General features: G+C 42.3%; 1 protein-coding gene across 2 annotated transcripts in view; it reads right to left on the bottom strand.

Moving 5' to 3' along the window:
- Positions 1–21,570, bottom strand: part of THBS4 (thrombospondin 4) — an 88,815-nt gene that overhangs the window by 36,285 nt on the left and 30,960 nt on the right. The window contains exons 1-2 of one of the 2 annotated variants that reach the window (XM_012462086.3): positions 9,715–9,988; positions 5,151–5,354 (exon numbers count right to left, since the gene is read on the bottom strand). In XM_012462086.3, the coding sequence (XP_012317509.2) occupies positions 5,151–5,354; positions 9,715–9,802 (292 nt within the window). In that variant the 5' untranslated portion in view covers positions 9,803–9,988. Of the gene's footprint in view, positions 1–5,150; positions 5,355–9,714; positions 9,989–21,570 lie in introns of those variants that run through there. The other variant, XM_064376084.1, reaches the window with a different exon arrangement.

Raw genomic sequence — 21,570 nt, 5'->3', positions numbered from 1 at the left:
AACTCAGGATACAAACTGGAAAGTTGTCTTTATGCCAGACACTATTAGAGCGTGAACCATATCTTCTATCCAGTCAGGTGGTTTCTGTAGGACACTCATTTCTATCAAGATTATTCCACCTGTATTACTAATAACCTGACAGATTACTTCTATGAGAAATACTGCCTGTATCATCTTATATCCTATGCCAAAGGCCTTCAACATTTATTCATTTAACAAAAAAAAACTTTTTTTTGGCTGGGTGCAGTCGCTCAGGCCTGTAATCCCAGCACTTTAGGAGGCTGAGGCAGGAGGATTGCTTGAGTACAGCAGTTTGAGACCAGCCTGGCCAACATGGTAAAACCCCATCTCTACTAAACAAAAACCAAAAAACAAACAACAACAACAACAAAAAAAAACCCAGAAAAGTTGGCCAGGTGTGGTGGTGTGTGCATGTAGTCCCAACTACTCAGGAGGCTGAGGCAGGAGAATCAGTTGAACCTAGGAGGCAGAGGCTGTAGTGAGCCAAGATCTAGCCACTGCACTGTGCTCCAGCCTGGGCGACAGAGCAAGACCCTGTCTCAATAAATAGATAAATAAATAAATATATTTTTAAAATTACCTACTATGTGTCAGATATTGTGGAATCCCAGAATTTCACAATGGTGTGTGTCATTTTTCACAAACAAGTCTACTTTTCTCAGCCTCCATTTATTCTTTTCAATCTGTCCATGATCCATCCACTTCTATGTGCAAGGCACTGTGCTAGGTGTTGCAGCAGATGCAAAGATAAGGGCTGTGTAGTCCCTGTCTCAAGGGAGCTCCCAACCAAACGGAGAGAAGACCTAGAAGTGATTCAAGTACAAGGTGAGCTAAGATGAATGTCTTCCTTAGGAAATAGAAAGTCATATTAGAAAGAATATCAGAAGGAGTTGAAGATGGGTCTTCAGTGTGTAGGATTTGGGTGTCGATAATTCAAGTACAAGGTAAGCTAAGATGAATGTCTTCTTTAAGAGGTACAAAGTCATATTGGAAAGAATATCAGAGCAAGATGCGATAGCTCATTCCTGTAATCCCAGGATTTTGGGAGGCTGAGGCGGGTGGATCACAAGGTCAGGAGTTTAGACCAGCCTGGCCAAGATGGTGAAACCCCATCTCTATTAAAAATACAAAAATTAGATGTGTGTGGTGGCAGGTGCCTGTAATTGCAGTTACTCGGGAGGCTGAGGCAGAACTGCTTGAACCTGGGCGGCAGAGGTTGCAGTGAGCCAAGATCATGCCACTGCACTCTAGCCTGGGTGACAGAGCAAGACTCCATCTCAAAAAAAAAAAAGAAAGAAAGAAAGAAAGAATATCAGAAAGAGCTGGAGATGGGTCTTGAATGTGTCGGATTTGGGTGTGGAGAGGTGATGCAGGACACGTGCCAAGAGAGCAGGAACAAAAGGAAGGAGGAGGAGAGGCAGCATGGGCGGCCCCAGGAGATGGCACTAGCCTATCTTGCTGAAGCTCAGGCTGCATGGAGGCTGGAATGAGGGATAAACTAGAAAGCCTGCTTGGGGCCCTGCAGCGGAAGCCCCAGTGTCTCGCTGAAACATGTATACATTATTCAGTTTGGAAAGGGGGCCACTAGAGGTCTCAGAGATCAGGTGTATCTTGATCCAGATTCTGTTTGTGAACAGTTAACGAGGTGGTCTTGGGTAGGCTGACTTTGCGAGGGTCGGAGTAGAAGCAGAGAGTTCAGTGGCAAACTCTTTCTTTGCAGTCTTCATTAGCTACATTTTAATTTGTTTCAGGAGCTCATATGGGGCCCAGACGACCAAATTCTGCTCTTTGATGCTGTGTGGTCACCCTCCTTCCTCTCCCAGTCCTGGACTTTAACGGAGGGAAGGGTGTGTTTGATTTCCTACTCAGGTGTTTTAAGTCAGTAAAGATCCATTTGGGTTTCTTCTGTTTCACTGTTTCCCACGTGAATCAGCAGCAGAGGAGATCAGCTGAACCTTGGTCAGATGAATGCTGTCTGGAGTGTACCATCCAGGAAGATCATTTATGGAAGGTTAGGGGAAGAATTACGTCAGGCCAGCATGGCGGCCACTGAACACTGTTCAGTGGGGAGTCTCAACCACAGGCTCTGTCCTTGCCTTGGATCTGATGGACCCAGTGACTTCTTTTTAATGTTCCAGTTAGAATGGACTTCTGCTCCTTCTTGGAACTTTTACATTTACCAGTGCTGGCAAATCTTCATAGTTTTTCAAACTGCTCCAGTGAAACAACTTCTCTGTGTCATTCTTCAACTCTTCAAGCTCTAATAATAGCATAAATCCCCCTTTACCTTATGAGAATTTTCATTCTAGATTCCTCCAGCACTCCTTTTACCCATAGTTTCTAAGAACAAATTATCTTTCTTATCTTAGGTTGGAGAGCAGGGAGATGTGCATCTTTCAGTCCTTCAGCTCAACCTTTTCACCTTTTCCTACTTTTTTTTTTTTTTTTTTTTTGGAATGGAGTCTCGCTCTGTTGCCCAGGCTGAAGTATGTAGTGCAGTGGCATGATCTCAGCTCATTGCAACCTTCACCTCCCGGGTTCAAGCGATTCTCCTGCCTCAGCCTCCCAGGTAGCTGAGATTACAAGCACCCACCACCGCGCCTGGCTAATTTTTGTATTTTTAGTAGTAGAAACATGGAGTTTCACCATGTTGGCCAGGCTGGTCTCGAGCTCCTGATCTCAGGTGATCTGCTCACCTCAGCCTCCCAAAGTGCTGGGATTATAGCCCCTAAAATTTTTGATCAGCTGGTATTTACAGCCAACTCACATTACTGGTGATTCTTCAGCGGAAACATACTAACAATCCCCTTACCCTCGACCTACTGCCCATTAAATCTAGTGTTATTCTTATCTATATAAACTGAAAGGATCAGTTTGGGGGAAGTTGCTTCCTCGTGTTTCCCAGCAACACAGACTTTCCACAATGGGCTCATACATACTGGCCAATTTAGAAATAGAGGGTGAGAGGCAGTGAGGGCAAAAGCTCGGAGGAGTTTTTTACTCTGTAGAGGAACTTCTGGCCATTAAGCTGGATGAACCAAAAGAAAAATCTTTGCAATGCCTCTGAAATAGACAGGTTAGGAGAAGCTGCTGATCCACAGATGAAGAATGGTGATTTTTACAGATCACAAACTGAGTAGCTGGGCTGTCAGAAGATGAGCAGTTCCTTCAACAGATGCTAGGCAAAATGGGGCTGTCTGATTCAAGGCAGAGAGATGGGCAGAATCACCCCTCATCAGGGCTGAAGATGGGGAAAGGGGATAGGAATGGTTGACCCATCTGCTGGCCATGTCCCCAGACTCACTTTATTATCTGACACCTCCTCATGGCCCCTGACAGGCTGTGAAGCACATACAGAGAAAGGAGACTTGCGAGTGGGGTGGAAGTGGGGAAGAAGCGTGTTGGAATTTGACAGAAAAGAGGGGTTAAAGTTCCATTCCTTTACGCTTTTAACTTTAGAGACCTATGAAAGTTAAGAATCAGGAACTTCTTTCATCTCCCATGCCTACATATTTACGTGTACAATCATAAGTCCAATCTAAGAGAGAGTTTGAAGTGCTAGGAAGTGTCTTCTTTGTAAAGCAAACTGAAATAAACATAAAACCCAGCCAGAAGAACCAGTGCTCCTATTTTTTTCTAAATGCATGAAGCAGCAGGAACACGCATCTGTCACATTCCTTAAAAAAACAGGAACAGGTGTTGTCCCCAGGGCAGAAGTGCAGGAGAAGGCAACGAAAAATAGTGACCATTTTCTTTGGGACTCATTTCTCACTGCTTATAGTAACTCACTACGGCAGCAAAACAGATGACAGCAGAAGGATCAAACCAGTGACAGGCCTGTGTAACTTGGTACGCACAGGGAGAAAAGAGCCCTAGTCATTCTGTTCTACTGGTTAAGGTATATTCTCTTCATCATAGCCAGGTAGGTGTTCATGGAGCTAGGAGCTAGGTCTACCGAGTACTGGCTTCAAAGGGAACATAAGAATGGTACAGGGTGGCCGTCATGGCCAATTGTTTGTATCTGCCCCTTCCCCTCACCCCACCAAATTCATATGCTGAACTCCTCATCTCCAGTGTGATGGCATTTGGAGGTGGGATGTTGGGGAGATGATTAGGTTTAGATGAGGTACTGAGGGTGTGGCCCTCGTGATGGGAATAGTGACCTTATAAAAGGACACACAAGAGAGCTTGCAGTGTCTCGCCATCATGTGAGGATACAATACATGATGGCCATCTACAATCCAGGAACTGGCCCCTTATGAGGAGCCAAATCTGCTGGTGGTATGATTTGGATATGGTATGTCTGTTCCCATCAAAACTCATGCTGAAATTTGGTCCCCAATGTGACAGTGTTGGGAGGTGGGGCCTTGTGGGAGGTGTATAGATTATGGGGGTGGATCTCTCATGAATGGCTTGGTGCTGTTCTCGAAATAGTGAGTTTCTGCTCTTGTGAAACTGGATTAGTTCTCAAAGGAATGGATTAGTTCTTGAGAGAGTGGGTTGTTATATAGCTAGGATGCCCCTCAGGTTTTCTCCTCTTCCCATGTGTCTGCTTCCTCTTTGACCTTCTCCACCATGTTGTGACACAAGAAAGTCCTCGTCAGAAGCCAGGGCCATGCCTTGAACTTCGAAGCCTACAGAACCGTGAGCTAAATAAATTTCTTTTCTTTGTAAATTACCCAGTCTTAGCTAGTCTTTTATAGCAACACAAAATGGGCTAAGACGGCACCATGATCCTGGACTTTTCATTCTCTAGAACTGTGAGAAGTGAATGTCTACTGTTGAAGCCATGCAGTCAATGGTATCTTGTTACAGCAACCTGAGTTGACTAAGATAATGGCTGAATTGTCCCTTGTCCTGTCCGTTCCAGAACTGGATTCAGAATAACATGAGGATGACACAATGTCAAAAGGCATCTTGGTCACAGCAATTCTTCTTCTTTTCTCTCAATGCCACTTTCTCCCCAACTCCACCTCCCCATATAGGTAAATGTACAGTAAGAATAATTCAATATTGAAAACTGAAATGACTAGGATTGTACAAGGAAATCATCTTAAAGAAAGTATACCCCAAATCCTGGACTAGAAAAAGGAGATTTTTAAGAAAATTATTTCAGCAAATTTGCTTACCTTTGTTTAAGCGTCCCATCACAGTAAATTCAAAATATTTACTGTTGTCAGTTGAAGAGTAAAGACCGAAGATGGTGGCTGAACTTTTAGTCTGCAGCTTGAAGGTGGAAATCACATAGAGATCATTCAAGGTGGGGTCTGTCAGGACTGGCAGCAGAGCACCTGGGTTCAGCCTCTGACTGGCCGATGGGAGAAGGTCAAAGACTGGGGAGGAGGGACAAGAAGGGGTATAAGTGAAAGATTCGACTTTGGGAAAAACAGGGTTTTTTTGGGTGGGGGGGCAATTTGACAGTAAGCTACAAGTAATGTAAACTAATCTTGTAATCCCTTTCCCATACTGCCAAACTCACCAGTTCTTCCCTGTCACTTTTACAGTGGCTGGACATTTGAGCCAGAAGAAATGCAGCACAATATTCATCACTGGGTATAGCCCTCAAGAGAAGACTCAATTTGCAAACACAAAATTGGGTTTGGCTGAACAAATAGCTCTGAAAATGCCCACCAGGAAAAGCAGTAAAGGCTTAAAAGTACAAGGGGGACTGGTGAAAGCATCCAAGCCATTGTTTAACTGACGTCCCCAAGCAGTGAATTTCTGTCACAGAGTCCCTTAGGCACCTCTAGGACCAGAGCCAATTGTCTTTTCCTGGTCAGTGACAAATGACAGGGAATGCAGCAGAAAACATGAATATGGTGGCAGACGTGCTGGTGGAAAATGATTTGCTACTTTTGTGAGACCTAAGTGTTCCCTTTGTGCCTTTACAATTCTCCGGCGTTTCTCTGTTTAAAAAAATCCCAATGTGGAAACAAAACAAAACAAACTGATGTGGTTTCAGTGTCTCGACTGATAGAATTGGTCTACAAAAATCAGAATCTGCATTTGTATTTGTATAAGTTGCATTTGATCAAGCAAGCAGTACTTTCTCTCACAAACTTTTTATATTTATGAAAGCTATGAGAAAGTATGCCAGAGCCATTTGAAAGGCAAAGGCCAAATTTGGGTACTACTTATTAGAAGTTACTTAGCATATCTATTAGCATCTGCAAATATCATTTGAACAATTCCATAGCTTACAGGAACTTCAGCACCTACAGCTGTCTCTTGGATATAATAATTTGGTTATTAAATGGGTAATATTGACAATTCATAAAGAGTTCTTACAAATCAATAAAATAAGCATCCTAATAGAAAAATAGGCAAGGGATATAAAAGGCAATTTACATAAAAAGCATTAGAATAACCATTAAGCATATAAGTAAATGTTAATGTATTTATCTAATGATGCAGGAGTTGCAAACTTAAACAATAAGATATTGTTTTTACCACTGAATTGGAAAACTAGTAAATACAACAGCATCCAACTGTTGGTGATGGTTCACGGAAATGGGCACTTTCTGTACCACTATGTAAGATTTACACTAGTATAAACATTTTGAAGACAGTTTAAACAATAGTATCAAAGGCCCTAAAACATATGTGCTCATTGATCTGGCAATTTTACTTATGGGAATTTATCCTAAGGAAATAATGGATAACATGGTAAATGATTTAGGTACAAGAATATTGGCCACTGGTGGTAATTCTAGAATTTCTCTTTAGGAAAGAATTAGCTGAAAATATAATTGGAAGAGAGGTAAAACTGAGCTCTGTTGGCACAGTATTTTGCTATGAAAACATAAACTGTCCTTAGCAAAAAAAAAAAAAAAAAAAGAAGGGCTTGGCAGAGATTGAGGAGATAGTTAAGATCACCCCAAGCCATCTTGTGGCTCTTGTTCAATAAACTATTATTTACAATATCAAAATACGCTTAAGAGTTCTATATTACAACCCTGGCTAAATACATTTTGATTCTTCCGAAAAGCAGAATATTACCTATTTTTTAAAATGTAGCTTAATACTTATAGATATAAAAAGATGTTCATGATACATTAAGAAAAAAGAATTCTAAAACTATATGTATAACACAATTCCATTTGAAATATATATTTGCATAGAAAAATATTTGAAATGAAAGATAATACAACAACATGTTAATAGAAGCTATCCCTGGGTTGTATAAACATAAGTTTTAAATTTCCTCTCTTTTATTTTTTGCTTATCTAACTTTTATTTTTTCCACAATGGGCAAGCATTGCTTTTGTAATAAGAATAAAAGTTTTGAAGCAAACAGGTAAAAATCTAGTTACTCAAAAATGTCTACCCTTTTTAAAAGACAATTTGTCTTCAAACTGGATCTACACCATATTTTTCACATGTACCAGAGGTCCTTACACAAGAATGAATTCAATATTGAGACGTATTGGAAAGTAGAACATCTATCGTGTTCCTCTTAGTGCCTACATTCTTAAACCATAAATATCGCTGCCTACTGCATTTCAAAAGGGAAATTGGATTTCTTAATTTTCAAGAGAATTGGAAGCTTTGTATTTTCACTAATGAGGGCAAAGGGAAATAAGGCAACATGTTATAAAGTTCCATTCAGGACAAAACGTCCTGAGAAAAGAGACGTGTGTTTAAAGTAGGGGAACGATCTTCGAAACAAAACTCATAGTACTCTTGATTCTTACTTTGACTCTGATCAGGTTCATGATGTAACTCAAGCTAAACTTGTATTTCAATCTGTGGTTGTCTGATTCATTTGCATCTCTCTCAAGAGGCAGAGATGGGATTAGTTAGTAATGAATATAGAGAGTGTTTTGAAAAGGAAATGAGACACTACCACTTTCTATTAATGTTATTACGTTTTAGTAAAAGTGCCGGGATCAAAGCACAAACCTCTAATGTTAGAGGTGAAATTACTGCTACCAATGAGCCCAGCTACCATGGTATGTAAATTGAATATGTACTAATTTAAGATCAGTAATGCAGCTCAGAGGGAGAAGGAGATAAGCAAATTATCCTGTTAAGCCTGATAATTGCAGACTAGATAATGCAATAAAAAAAATCTATCAGAAACTTGACTCAATCAGGTCATCTACAGCAACTAAATTAACCAGGTAATTTAGGTTGTACAGGCTGAGTTCAAGTCTCCATAAAATGATCAGGTATGTCTGAGAAACAAAGTAACTAAGGTACACCATGAACTTGTATGTTCAAAAGTCAAGAATGTATATAACACGAAAAAATTATACCTATAAATTCAAACTTGCCAAATAGCATCACAATAAAACTTTTGAAGTGTGGTTAAAAGCTTCCTTTCTTACCTTCCTAGAAGTATGGGGCACAGTGTATATTACAGCATTTCCAATATTTCAACACAAACTCAAAGTTAGCAGTACTGTAGTCCCTGAAACCACAATGCCGGTTGTCTGGTCTGGAATCAAAATGAGTTATTTGGCGAAATGCAATTTAAATGCCCTCACAGGCATTCTCTGCTCTGGCTTCAAGAGGAATAACAACTTTTACTTCAGGTTGTGTGTCTCTCCCAGTTTTATTTCCGTAGCCAGGAATAAATCAACCCAGGCACCAAGTTCAAACAGATGAAGCTCACCACTGACCAGTGAGGGCCAGTCATAACCCTAAGATCTTTTTTGTTCTTTTTCTTAAATCATGTCTTCCTTTTGGTCTTTACAAAAAAAATTCTGTTTAACTGCTTTCTACCCAATGGCTATTTTCACTCCATTTCACCAAGGGGTTTGAGGATTGTTCAAGTATCTTTTCACATTATTTACTAAATTTTTACCTTTTCACAGAAAAAGACCAAATTCTTTTTTTAAAAAATTATAGATTCAGGGGGTACATGTGCAAGTTTGTTACATGGGTGCATTGCATAAGGTGGCATTTGAGTTTCTAGTGATCATCCAGTGAACGTAGGTAGTTTTCCCAACCCTCACCCCGCCTTTCGGAGTCCCCAGTGTCTATTGTTTCCATCTTTATGTACCCACTGTTTAGCTCCGGCTTGTGAGAAACGCTATTTGGTTTTCTGGTCCTGCCTTAATTCACTTAGGAAAATGGCCTCCAGCTGCATCCATCTTGCGGCAAAGAACGTGATTTCATTGAAAAAGCCCAGCCCTTCCTATTTATCTCAGAAATTAAGACATCAAGCCAACTCCTGAAAGAAACTTTCTTTTTGGGGTTCAAGCAAAGTCAGAGCAGAAAATGCAGGTGCCAGGGCGAGTTGAGTAATTCTGCACCTTTCTCAGGGATGTCCCGAGCAGACTCTGGGCGAACGTCGCTGGCCAGTGGAAGGATTTAGGGAGCAAGGCTGACTGGAGGGAACCGGCGCAGGGTGCAGGACCTGGAATTCACCCTACACCAGAGCTTAGCATGTTCGAGGTCTAGGGCCCCTGTAGCAAGTTTTGAAGTCAACCCCAGGTCTTTGCATAGTCTGAAACAATTTTGAATCCCCCAACTATTTAGGGAATTGTTGTCATCATTGGATAATCGAATTTCAGAAAATTCTAGACTAAGCACTACCTGCAATCGCAATATGCTTTGATTGGGCCCGGGAGGGACAGAGGGGCTGAACAAGGCCTCAGGAGCACAGGGCCAGCAGGTCCCCCGACTCGCTCCGCGGATGGGGCACCCGGTGCCCATCGCCCCCGGGCCCGACCCGAGCCCGCTTACCCTGGGGGGTGGCCTGGGCGCCGGCCGCCAGCCACGGCTGCAGGACCAGGTGCAGCAGGAGGACGGCGGCTCCGCGCGGGGCCAGCATGTTGGCTCTTCCTGCTCCCCGCGGGAGCGGGGGCGACGGCGGCGTTTGCCCTGCCTGGGGGTCCCCGGGCCGTGCGTTGAACCTCGGTCGGGGCCCGGGCCGGCGGCGCAGGGGACCGGTACGCGGCGTCCGGGCTGCCGTCGGGGGCGCGCTCGCGTCCGGGTGGAGCAGAGCAGGGGAGCTGGCGTCTGGGCTCCGCGGCCGCGGCCGGGCGCTTTATGGTGCGGCCGGGCGGGGGAGGTCCGAGGCGGGGGCGGCCCCCTTGGCGGGCGGGATTCCCCGTCCCGGAGCTGGGCGGCTGAACCAGCGAGCCGGGGCTCAGGGAGAAAGGCGGGGGGTGAGGATGGGAAGGAGCCTGGACGGACCAGGTCCTGGGGTGGGTAGACACCGCCCGACGCGCACGGTAGGGGTGAGGATGCATAGTCGGGGCTGGAGAGAAAGGGCTGCTGAGCAGCGGCACTCGGGGCCACAGGGGAGAAAAAAGGAGGAGAGGGGCGAAAGGGAGGAAGAAAGTGACACTGACCCACCAGCTTTGGGCACCTTCAAGCCCCCACCCCTTGTGCTCCTTTTGTTTTCTAAAAAGAATATCCTTTGGATCGGCTTTGAACTCCCACCTTGGGTTCCCTTGCGAATGAATCCTGAAGCTCTCCAGAACACTCTGCCTCCTAAAGTGGCCCAGAGAGCAACGAGTTTCTTTTATTTCTTCAAGCTTTTCTTGAACACGTGAAAGGCTGGATTTTTTTTCTCTGTGGTTTTGAGACACAGTGAAAGTTTGAAAGTTTTTGTGTTTTCAATGGAAATAAAACACATCTCAAGGAATCCATCCGGACAGAGCCATTTCTAGGCTGGTGAATCTGTGCTTTATGGAGAATTTATTTTCAGTCTGGTTTCCAAACACCCTCCTGCCCACCTCCATTCCTCTGTCACCAAAGATTCCGTGCGACAGTTCAAAGGTAAGGGGGGTAGGACTTGAAAAAGATCGGAGGAACATAAGTAATCTGTCCTCCTCCTGGGCGAAGCCCCTGAATGATATAGATTAAGTAGAGGAAAAAATATTTCATAAACTGTGGCAAAAATTTCTCCTACGTAACAATCTTTGGATGGAGAAGATCCAGCAAAGTATTGCTATCCCTCAAATAATTCCATTTCAAAGTTTAATAAGCCACAAACTGGGAGATTAATGCACCATTTTATCTCCAAACTGCACTAAAATAACCTGACACCAATTATCATTCCATTTACAGCTAGTGATCTGGAGATTTGTGAGCTATCTGCAGAGCTCTCTTCTATGTAAGGTCTAATACAGGTCTATCCAGGCTTCCTTTAACGCCACATTACACTAAAGTCGCTCTTTGGAATGGGGCACCATATGTCTACACATGAGAGAGCACTGAGAGACACAGAGGATGTCTGTACATATCAACGAATGAGATGGACTAGATTTGGGAATCTTCAGATCTCCAGACAATGTTCCCAAGAGTGGCCTGGGTTTGAGGGGAATCCAGGCTCCCAACCTATGCTTCAAGCACAACCAGCCTTGCTTTTCTATGTTTTGTACAGTAGACTTCAGAGATTAAGATTTTCTGTGAAGACAGTGTTTGGATGCTCAAAATTTTGAAAGCCACTATTCGGTGATTCTCAGCTGATTGGGTATATCAGAATTTCCTGGGAAATTAAAAAAAATAGTGATTAGGTGCCTACAGGGAACAAATGAAACCGAACTTCAAAAGAATATACTATATCGTACCATAGACTTCTCTGATACATAAAATAGGGTTACTCCTTAAATGAGTCACCGAGCAAGCCTGTCAGATGCCTGTGAGAGTTCTTGCACAGTGCGCCAGACATTGTGTGTTTCCTCTCAGATCTGGTGCTTGCCTGCTGCAGGCTTGTCAGCAGTCTAGGTAAAATGGGAGACTAGAGAGCAATAAGAAGGTAGAAGGTAGAAACTAGAGTATTTCCCTCTCTGTGACCTGAATGGATGCATCTTCTTTGTGACTCTTGCAGGTGAGGTCCACCATGATTCTAGCCTCTGCCCTCTCACCACTTGTGCCCTCCAGCCATGACGTTGGAGGTCACTTCCTGCAGTTGCTAAAATATGGATTGCCTTAGTCTTCCCTGTTTGGCTTCTCAGTTCTTCTATTATATATGTAATCATTTCCCTGTATTAAATTTCTTCTATTTAAAATACCTAGAGTATTTGCTAGGAATCTCCATGGTGAGAACGATGTACCACGTGCTGCTGGACATGGAAGTGTTGGAGGGCACCCTGCAGTGCCTGGAGTCTGGAGGTGTGTTCCCCATCAGCTGCAGGATCCCCAGCATGCTGCTGAATGATGAGGAAACTGAGTTGGTCATGCCAGTTGCCAGTTTTTCTTTTTATGATTGTGTGTATTTTTGTTGATGTTACCCTTTCTAAATTCTGCCATGTGTATCCCCAACCTTTGACTCAGTGACACACCAAACACACAGTGTTATTGAGCACGACAGTATTTTTTTTCCTCATTGAGGATTCAAAACAAAAAAAAAATCTGGAAATTTTTTATTTCTATTAAATTCCCAGCAAAATAGCTTGCACAACATGATGGTTAATATTGTCAACTTGATTGAAGGATGCAAAGTATTGCTCCTGGGTGTGTCTGTGAGGGTGTTGCCAAAGGAGATTAACACGAGTCAGTGGACTGGGAGAGGCAGACCTACCCTCAGTCTGGGTGGGCACCATCTAGTCAGCTGCTAGTGCGGCTAGAATAAAGCAGGCAGGAGAAGATGGAAGAGTAGACTTGCTGAGTCTTCTGGCCTTGATCTTTTTCTGTGCTAGATGCGTCCTGCCCTCAAACATTAGACTTCAGGTTCTTCAGCTTTTGAACTCTTGGACTTACACCAGTGATTTGCCAGGCTCTTGGGCCTTCAGTCACAGACTAAAGGCTGCACTGTCGGCTTCCCTACTTTGAGGTGCTGGGACTTGGACTGGCTTCCTTGCTCTTCAGCTTGCAGATAACCTATTGTGGGACTTCATCTTGTGATCGTGAGTCAATACTCCTTAATAAACTCCTCTTCCTATATATTCTATTAGTTCTGTCCCTCTAGAGAACCCTGACTAATACACACATATAGGCATACAATAAATTTTGGTTGAATACTAAGTGTAATGGAAAAACAAAAGAATCAAATGACTTTCTGTTAGCCTAACAGAATTTACAATCTGGTTTTTATGCAGCCATTCACTGGGGAGTCTCAGTAAATTTTCTCTTTATGTCCTCAGAGTCTAAAGTAAATTTGATCACAATAAAATTAATTTAATTAGCTATGAAATATATGATAAAGGAGGCAAAGGAGTTTATTTCATTTCCATGCCACTTCTTGTTAAAATATCTGTTGATGTACTTACACTGGATTTTATTTCATTTATTTAAATAATTTATTACTTTGATTTTTTTCCCCCAGTATCTGACTGTAAGCTCATTAGGACTACCTCATTTATTTTTGTAACTCTAATTCCAAGTACAGTACCTAACATTTAGTAGTAAATATATCATTGAATTGCCTTTCCTTCTCTTAATACTATAACCTAGGATAAGAGTTGTGACATGTTAGTAATCCATTAGTAGGTACAGTAGGTTACAAAAATGGCCCCAATTCTTCACTATATACACACCTTTTATTCTTCTGTATACACATCTCATGGCTTGGCCATGTAACATGTTTGGCCAATAGGATTTTGGCAAAAGTGCCACAAGCAGAGGCTTAAAAAGTGCTTGTGGGATTGGGCTGACTTATTCCTGCACCTTTGCTTTTGCCATGATAGCATGCCTGTGCTAGCCTATTGGAGGACGAGAGACATGAAGCAGAGTACAGCCACCCCAGGCAAAGCCAGCCAAGATCAGCTGACAGATGAATGAGTTCAGGCAAGATCAGCAGAGCTGTTTAGCTGACTCCAGATGTGTGAGCAGGACAGATTTATTTTTGTATACCATTGAGATTTGGGGGTTGTTTATTCTGTAACAGTACTGTAGCAATGGAGAATTGATATACTAGATCTTTTTTTCTTTTCTAATGTTGTAATACAGAATATGACTCAATTTTTGATGTTTGACTGCTGACAACTTTCAAGCCCCACCACCTCCCACCCTCTCTGCTCCACATCTGGGCAAACTGATAAGAATGCCTAGGTGCTCTTTCCTTGGCACTAGCAGGAAGTTCCAACAGCATAAGCCCTAGCCCACCCAGGAACCCTCACCACAGCCCCACTCCTAACCACAGTAAGAATCCCAAAACCATTCTCCTTTCTTGTTCTCTCTAGTTGTTTTCAGACCAGCTTGGGAGCCTATCTTACTCTCCTCCAGAATCCTTATTATGCAAGCAATAAACCTTTCAAACCCCTTTGCTGCATGTGTGATGGCATTATTGATTTTGACATCCAAACCCAATTTTGAGAGTGGGGATCTATCCTGCTCCTGTGGGTAACTATAGCACTGTTCTTCACAAGTGGGACAAATCGCCCATACTGTGCGTTGCTATTTGGTACAACTAAGTAGAAGTTTTATACATATGTGTTCATTGATATAGGCATAATAAAGTTTCGCTAGTTATGTCAGGTTTTCCACTTGAATTTTTGAAGAAAACAGAAATGGATATAATTATTAGCATTAAAAGATGGATAAAGGAGCCAGGCATGGCGGCTGACATTTATAATCTCAGCACTTAGGATGCCAAGGTGGGAGACTCACTTGAGCCCAGGAGTTGGAGACCAACCTGGGCAACATAGTGAGACCTCATCTCTATAAAAATTAAAATTAAAAAATTAGCCAGGCATGGTGGTGCCCACCTGTGGCCCCAGGAACTTGGGAGGCTGAGCTGAGATAATCGCTTGGGCTCAGGAGGTTGAGACTGCTGTGAGAGCCATGATCATGCCACTGCATTCCAGCCTAGCCTGGGTGACAGAGCAAGACCCTGTCTCAAAAAAAAAAAAAAAAAAAGATGTTTACATTCTACTCTGATGACATTTATGCTATAGCCACTGCATTCCAGCCTGGGCGACAGAGCAAGATCCCGTCTCAAAAACAAAACAAAACAAAACAAAAACAAGATAGTTACATTCTACTGTGTGATGACATTTATACTATAGCACTGGGAAATGTAGCCTTTGGACTCCTATTTAGTTCACTGTTAATAACAAAGGAAGGTGCCTGATTAAGTGACAGGAAAATAGCTCTTCTAAAAACTACTTAGCACAGATAAGGGCTCAGTAAATGAAGCAGGGGGCTTTTGATTAGTGTGCAATTCAAAGTTGAATTTTCCCCCCAGAATTTAGAAGACATTTTGCTTTAGCAATTAGGCACTGAAGATCAGTAAAGCAAGAAAAGAAGTGTGTAAATATTACTCATTTTCAGTCTTACCAAGGGTCTATAAAAAAATTCCTCACTAACCTCTTTAATATATTTTACTAAATAATGTGTAAAATCCTTAGAAAAATAGTCAGAAATCAATTGTGAGGACATTTGCTACAATTAATTATTATGTATACAATTAATAATTGTGTATATACAAAACTTGAAGTCCAGAGAGAGTTTTTAACAACTAGGATCTCTTAAAGTAATTGCTTACCTTCATTAAACAACACATTTATCCATCCATATGGTGGTTCCTGCAATGTTTAATGATAAAAATGATTATTGTGCCAGGAATATCCCTTACTGAGTGCCAGGTGTCTAAATGTATTTGCTAAGAAAATACAATGCAGAGTGTAATGAAATAATATGACATAAAACAAACATGCAAAATACACGAAAATTGCATCAATTTGGATCCTGCCTCAGCCTCCCAAGTAGCTGGGAATTTTGGATAGTCTGATTTTATTTGGGTTGAAGTTCATCTATGGGGAAAAACGGGTTTGCAAACAAATGAATAGTATTACTTGAATTCCTGAGGGCATGTTTAACCTAACTAAAAGAACTGTCACATTGAAGGATTTTAGTAGTTAACTTCCAGCAGAAAAATCAGTGCTGCTAATTACAAATTACCTCTAAATTAGTTCACTAAAGCTGTAGGTACAGATGAGACTACATAAGAAGTGTGTGTAAAATAAGAAAAAATGGGGAGGGAGGCACAGGAACACTGGGAAACACTAGCATTAAGTGCCCAGTAGAAGGAGGAGCCAGAAATAAATACCCAAGGTTGTGAAAGAAAATCTGGAAAGTATGGTTTTGTGGGCTGAGCATGGTGGCTCATGCCTGTAATCCCAGCACTTTGGGAGGCCGAGATGGGTGGTTCACTGGAGGTCAGGAATGTGATAACAGCCTGGCGAACATGGTGAAACCCCATCTCTATTAAAAATACAAAAATTAGCCCAGCATGGAGGCGGGTGCCTGTAATCCCAGTTACTTGGGAGGCTGAGGCATGAGAATTGCTTGAACTTGGGAGGTGGAGGTTGCAGTGAGCCAAGATCGCACCACTGCATTCCATCCTGGGTGACAGATCAAGACTGTCTCAAAACAAACAAAACAAACAAATTATGGTGTGGGGGAGGCATGGTGAGTATTATCGACTATTTTGATGTCTGTGGAGAGGTCAGGCCAGATAAGAGCTAAAAACTGTGCTTGGGTTTGTCAGCTTGGAAGTCACCGGTGACTGCTGAAAGCAGTCTGATGGAGTGGTGTGGGTAAAAGAAGGGCAGAGTATTGCTATTTGAGGAGTGAGGATGACAGAATAGGAAGTGGAGATAGTAAGGGTAGATAACTTGGTGGGTTTTTTAGAGACAGTGGTGGAGGTGTGGTTGGGGGGGGTGTCTTGCTGTGTTGCCCAGGCTAGTCTCAAACTTCTGGGTTCAAAACATGCTCCTGTCTCAGTCTCCTGTGTAGCTGGGATTGCAGGTGTGCACTACTGTGCCCTGCTAAGAATAGATTAACTTTTAAGAAGCTTGTCTGTGAAGCAGAAGGGGGACATAGAACACTAACTCTGTGGGAGAGATATGAATGCATTTTGATTTAGGTTGAATAGAGCTGCTGAGGAGGGAGAAGTTGGTATGATAGTTTAGGTTTTCATTTTCTTTTTTTTTTTTTTGAGACAGGGTCTCACTTTGTCACCTAGGCTGTAGTGCAGTGGCATGATCTTGGCTCACTACAGCCTCGACCTCCTGGGCTCAAGCGATCCTCTCACCTCAGCCTACCAAGTGCCTGGGAATACATGTGTCCACCACATGCCTAGGTAATTTTTGTATTTTTTGTAGAGACAGGATTTTGCCATGTTGCCTAGGCTGGTCTTGAACTCCTGGGCTCATGCAATCCACCTGCCTTGGACTCCCAAAGTGTTGGGATTACAGGTGTGAGCCACTGTGTCCCAATATATTTTTTTTTTTTTATAATTGTTTTTTAATTTTATGTGTCATATCGCTCCTCTAGCAATGTAAGCTTCGCAAGAATGAAGTCTGTCAGTGTAATAGACAGAAACAGAATTCCCATCTTGGGGACTTACGATTTCCTACAACATGAAGTCCAGAGGGAGAGAGCTGAGGAGGTGCTTTGGTGAATTAATGATGTTATGCTGGTGGACCAGTTCTTGGACTTCCCTCATGGTTTCAAAATGGCTGCTGCAGCTCCAAACATTGTCTCTTCACATGATATCATCCAAAAGTTGGAAACAAGGAGAGGGTGGGGATTCTGCTCTTGTAGCTCTTTTTTCCAGTGAGAAAAGCCTTTCCCAGAAGCACCCCAACAGACTTCTCTTCAGGTCTTACTGTCCAGAAGTAGGTCACAGACCTACCCCTTTGTTTGCCAGGAAGGTGGAAAAATGGCAATCTGGTTTTTTCAGACTCGATTATGAGTGGTGGACTCTACCAGGAAGAAAGAGGGAGAAGGGAATGGATCATTGCCCACGTCAACATGACTGGCCGCAAGTTCTGTGTCTTCCACTTTGTTAGTGCCTGCTGCGGTGCTAGGTGTTTACAAGTGAGTCTTTGGCAAATGGTCTTATTCTCCAGTGAGGTTTATAGTGTGATAAAACAAATATGTGAGGTAGAAAGGAGAAGTAATGTCCTGGTAAATCAGAACGGGAATGAGAGTGTGGGGGAAAAAATTAAAGTCTTAGGGGAAAAGTAAATGAGCAGAAAGAGAGAAAATGACTTCAATTTCAGCGGGTTTAATGTGAAGAATACTCTTAATGTATTAAAAGTTCTAGACCAGGGACTAGCAACTATAGCCTATAGGCTGAATGTGGCCCACTGCTTGTTTTTATAGGATCAGTGAGCTAAAAATAATTTTTATAGTTTTAAATTATTGGAATTTAATATTTATGATGTGAAAATCATGTGAAATTCCAATTTCAAGGCTCATAATTAAAGTTTTATTGGAACACGGCAATGCTATATCCATTTTTGTGACACAATGGCAAAGTTGAGTAGCTGTGACAGAGCCCATGTGGCCTGTGAAGGTCTCAGATATTTACCCTCTGGTCCTTTACAGAAAAGGTTACTGACCCCTGTTCTAGATCATGCCTTTTCTGGCAATCCTTATCCATTAATATTAGATTCAATTATTAAGCAGAAGAAAACACAGGAGGAAGGAGAAGGCAATATTAGTGGATTATTTTCTTGCTGGTAGTCCCTTCCCTACTTTCCTATCGATTGCTCAGATCTAGGAGTTGAGGCACAAAGGGCATTAGAGTTATCATCTTGCCTCCTAGTACCACAAACTAAAAAATATTAAATCTGTTGTTTATCTCCTTCTCCTTTCTCAGTATAGTATTTTCTTTCCAGCAGTATTAAAATGAACCAGCTTCATAACAATTTCAGGAGAAGTGTGAGGGAATTGGTCGCTGACTTGAAAACTGTTTACTGGAAATGTGATTTCATTTATGGATCTAGGGAAATGTGAACTGCAAACATCATTTATTATTCCATTTCAGCATTAAATTCCATTGGTATGTAGCATGTGCCTTATCATACATGTTAGTTAAAAATGACTTTCCAACCTATATAATCCTCACAACAGGTTTTCCTTGTGGAGTTCTGCCATGACCTTCACCAGAAGAGTTTTTGAGTATGGGTATAATTATGAGTGATGGGTATAATTACTATTCATTATTTTGGCTATCACATTTAAAAATTTATTAGTGGGAAAGGAAAATAGATGTAACGTTTACCCAGAAAACCAGGATGAGTAAATGTAGTCGAGGAATTTGGAATAAGAACAGAAAAGGAGGATGTGTAGAGGGTCTCAGAAGGACAGGTGAGAGGCAACGAAGGGTCCCTCAAGGATGAAAGAGCTCATCACATCCGGGGGTTTTGAGCACTGATTGCTTGGAAGCACCTATCAGGAAGAGCTCCTCCAGAGTGAGCCCCAAGCCCCATTCATAATTCCTTCTTCTTTCCTTGATGTTCCCCATGACCACTCCCTGCAAGGTTAAGAGCTCGTTTTCTATTGCCTTTCCAGTGGGACCAGGTGTTCCATCCACAGCAGCTCCCTGAAGTTGCTTGTGGGGTCATGGGCTTTGGGGCTAGTTCTCTGAGGGCTGCAGTGCCTTGAACACAATCTTTCAACACTGTCTATGTATCTAACAGTTAAGCAGCTGAAATCAGAGGCCTGCAGACTTGCCCTAGCAGGCTTTCTCAGGGCTTCTTCTGTGAGATTATGACTAGTTTTGCTCATCTTCTTTTGCACAGCACAATGTACTTACACAGATGTCCTAGTACTCATATGCATGCATGCACATATATGCATGTCTATGTATAAGTACACATATACCCACACACCTTCTTCTTTTTCAGTGGAAGAATATGGTAAGTTTTTACTGCCTAGAAATCCACATCATAATAATCAACTTTAAATATCTCATTCAGATAGCGAGCTTTGTCTTATATTTGATCTCATCTAATCTTTACAACAATAAGGTGAGACAGGTGGATGCTATAGTTATAACCCACCAATTTTTTTGGCAGGTGCTATAGTTATAATTTCCACTGCACAGATTAGAAAACTGAATGTCGGGGAGATTGAACAACCTTCCCAAGGAAATGCCAGAAACTGGGCTTGAACTCAGGTCTTCTGATCCTAGGTGCAGTGTCCTTCTACTTGGCTGCACTGCCTTAGATATGAATGTCTAATCAATGCATAAAACCTTGCTTCTTGGGTATACTATGTGAATTGAGGCCATGAGAATGCATTTCTTATGGTTAATTTAACACGCTTCCTTCTTCACATATTATGTGAAGCCAAAACCTCAATTTTTTAGTATTTGCTTTTTTTCTCTGTATTTTTAGAAAGCCATTGCCAAAATGGTTGTGATCACCAGCATAATACATCATGATATAGACCTGTCCTATGAAGGAATCATAATGCTGTGTATGATACGGAGAGGTAGCATGGTGGAGCCACACCTGGGTTTGAAACCTGGTCCAGCCTCTTATGAGCTATGTGGCCTTGGGGAAATCCCTGATGCTCTTGGGTGGGATAAAGGAGTGTCTTACTTTCCTCACTGGGAAATGGGAATGATAGCTACCTTATGAGTTGTTTAAGAACTAGCTCTAGGATGGTGCTCTCAATGAACAGCATTGGGCTTCTGACTTCAGGGACCTGAAACTGACTCCCAGGATGCAAGATCTTGAAACATTTCTGAGAGTGGCCAGTAAAAACAAGAAGGAGTAGCATCCTGGTTAGGAGTGCAGCCACCTTTGATGCTGGCTCCATGACTGTATGACCTTGGGAAGCCATTTAATGGCTCTGTTCCTTAGCGTGTCAGCCATAAGATGAAGATGATAATGGCATCTGTTTTCAGCTGAGTGGAAAAGCCAATAGTACTGTTATTAGGTGGAGGATGAACATAAACACTTAATCCAGTGCCTGGTACATGGTGGTTTCCTTATTATTATCTTCATTTTTGTGGGTGCTATGGTTTGGAAATGGTTTGTCCCACCCAAACTCATGTTGAAATTTGATCCCCTTTGCGGTGGTGTGGGGAGGTGGGGCCTAGTGAGAGGTGTGTGAATCCTGGAAATAAATTCCTCAGGAATAGATTAATGCCCTTCTGCAAGAGTGAGTGAGTTCTTACTCTTGTGGGATGGATTGGAATGGAGTGGGTTGTTAGAAAGAGCCTGGCTCCTGGTTTCTCTCTTGCTTCCCCTCGCACCACGTGATCTCTTTGCACACACCGGCTCCCCTTTTGCTTTCCACCATGTGTTGAAGCAGCCTCAGGCCATCACCAGATGTGAACTTGAACTTTTCAGCCATCACGAGCCAAATAAACCTCTCTCTCTCTTTTAAAATAAACTACCCAGTCTTAGATATTCTGTTACAGCAACACTAAATGAATTAAGACAGTGGAGTTCAGATGTTTCCATTTGCAATTGAGTTTGTTAATCTATTATCATCCAAAGCTTAATGAGAGGAAATTCAAAGATTATTTTGACAGTCTTTGAACAAGTAGAGCATACTCTGTTAGGGAAGGGGCACCCTCTTGTAAAAGGAAGGAAGAAACAGCAGGACTTAGAGTAAATTTTAATTTCCCTGACTACAGGTAGAGTGCTTTCGGCTGCTTTTGTAACCTAGAGCAAATACTGAGCTCCAAACTCAGGTGGAGTCTGTGTTACTGTATATAGAGATATAATGGTCTCACGTGTGTATGTGCAGGTACAGGTATATTGTCTAACATAGAGATGAGACAATTAGAATTCAAGGGCTGATTCAGGCCAAACAAGGTCTCAGGATAAAACCATCCAGCATCTACAACCTGTAATTGACATTGGGGAATAACTGTTCTATGATAATCAGGGACTGTGG

This window comes from Aotus nancymaae, unplaced genomic scaffold (assembly GCF_030222135.1).
Source record: "Aotus nancymaae isolate 86718 unplaced genomic scaffold, 86718_ANA_hifiasm-v0.15.2.pri h1tg000014l, whole genome shotgun sequence".
NCBI classification, from domain to species: Eukaryota; Metazoa; Chordata; class Mammalia; order Primates; family Aotidae; genus Aotus; species Aotus nancymaae.
The sequence above is the reverse complement of the archived record's forward strand: the minus strand, read 5'-3'. Positions and strand labels throughout refer to the sequence as shown.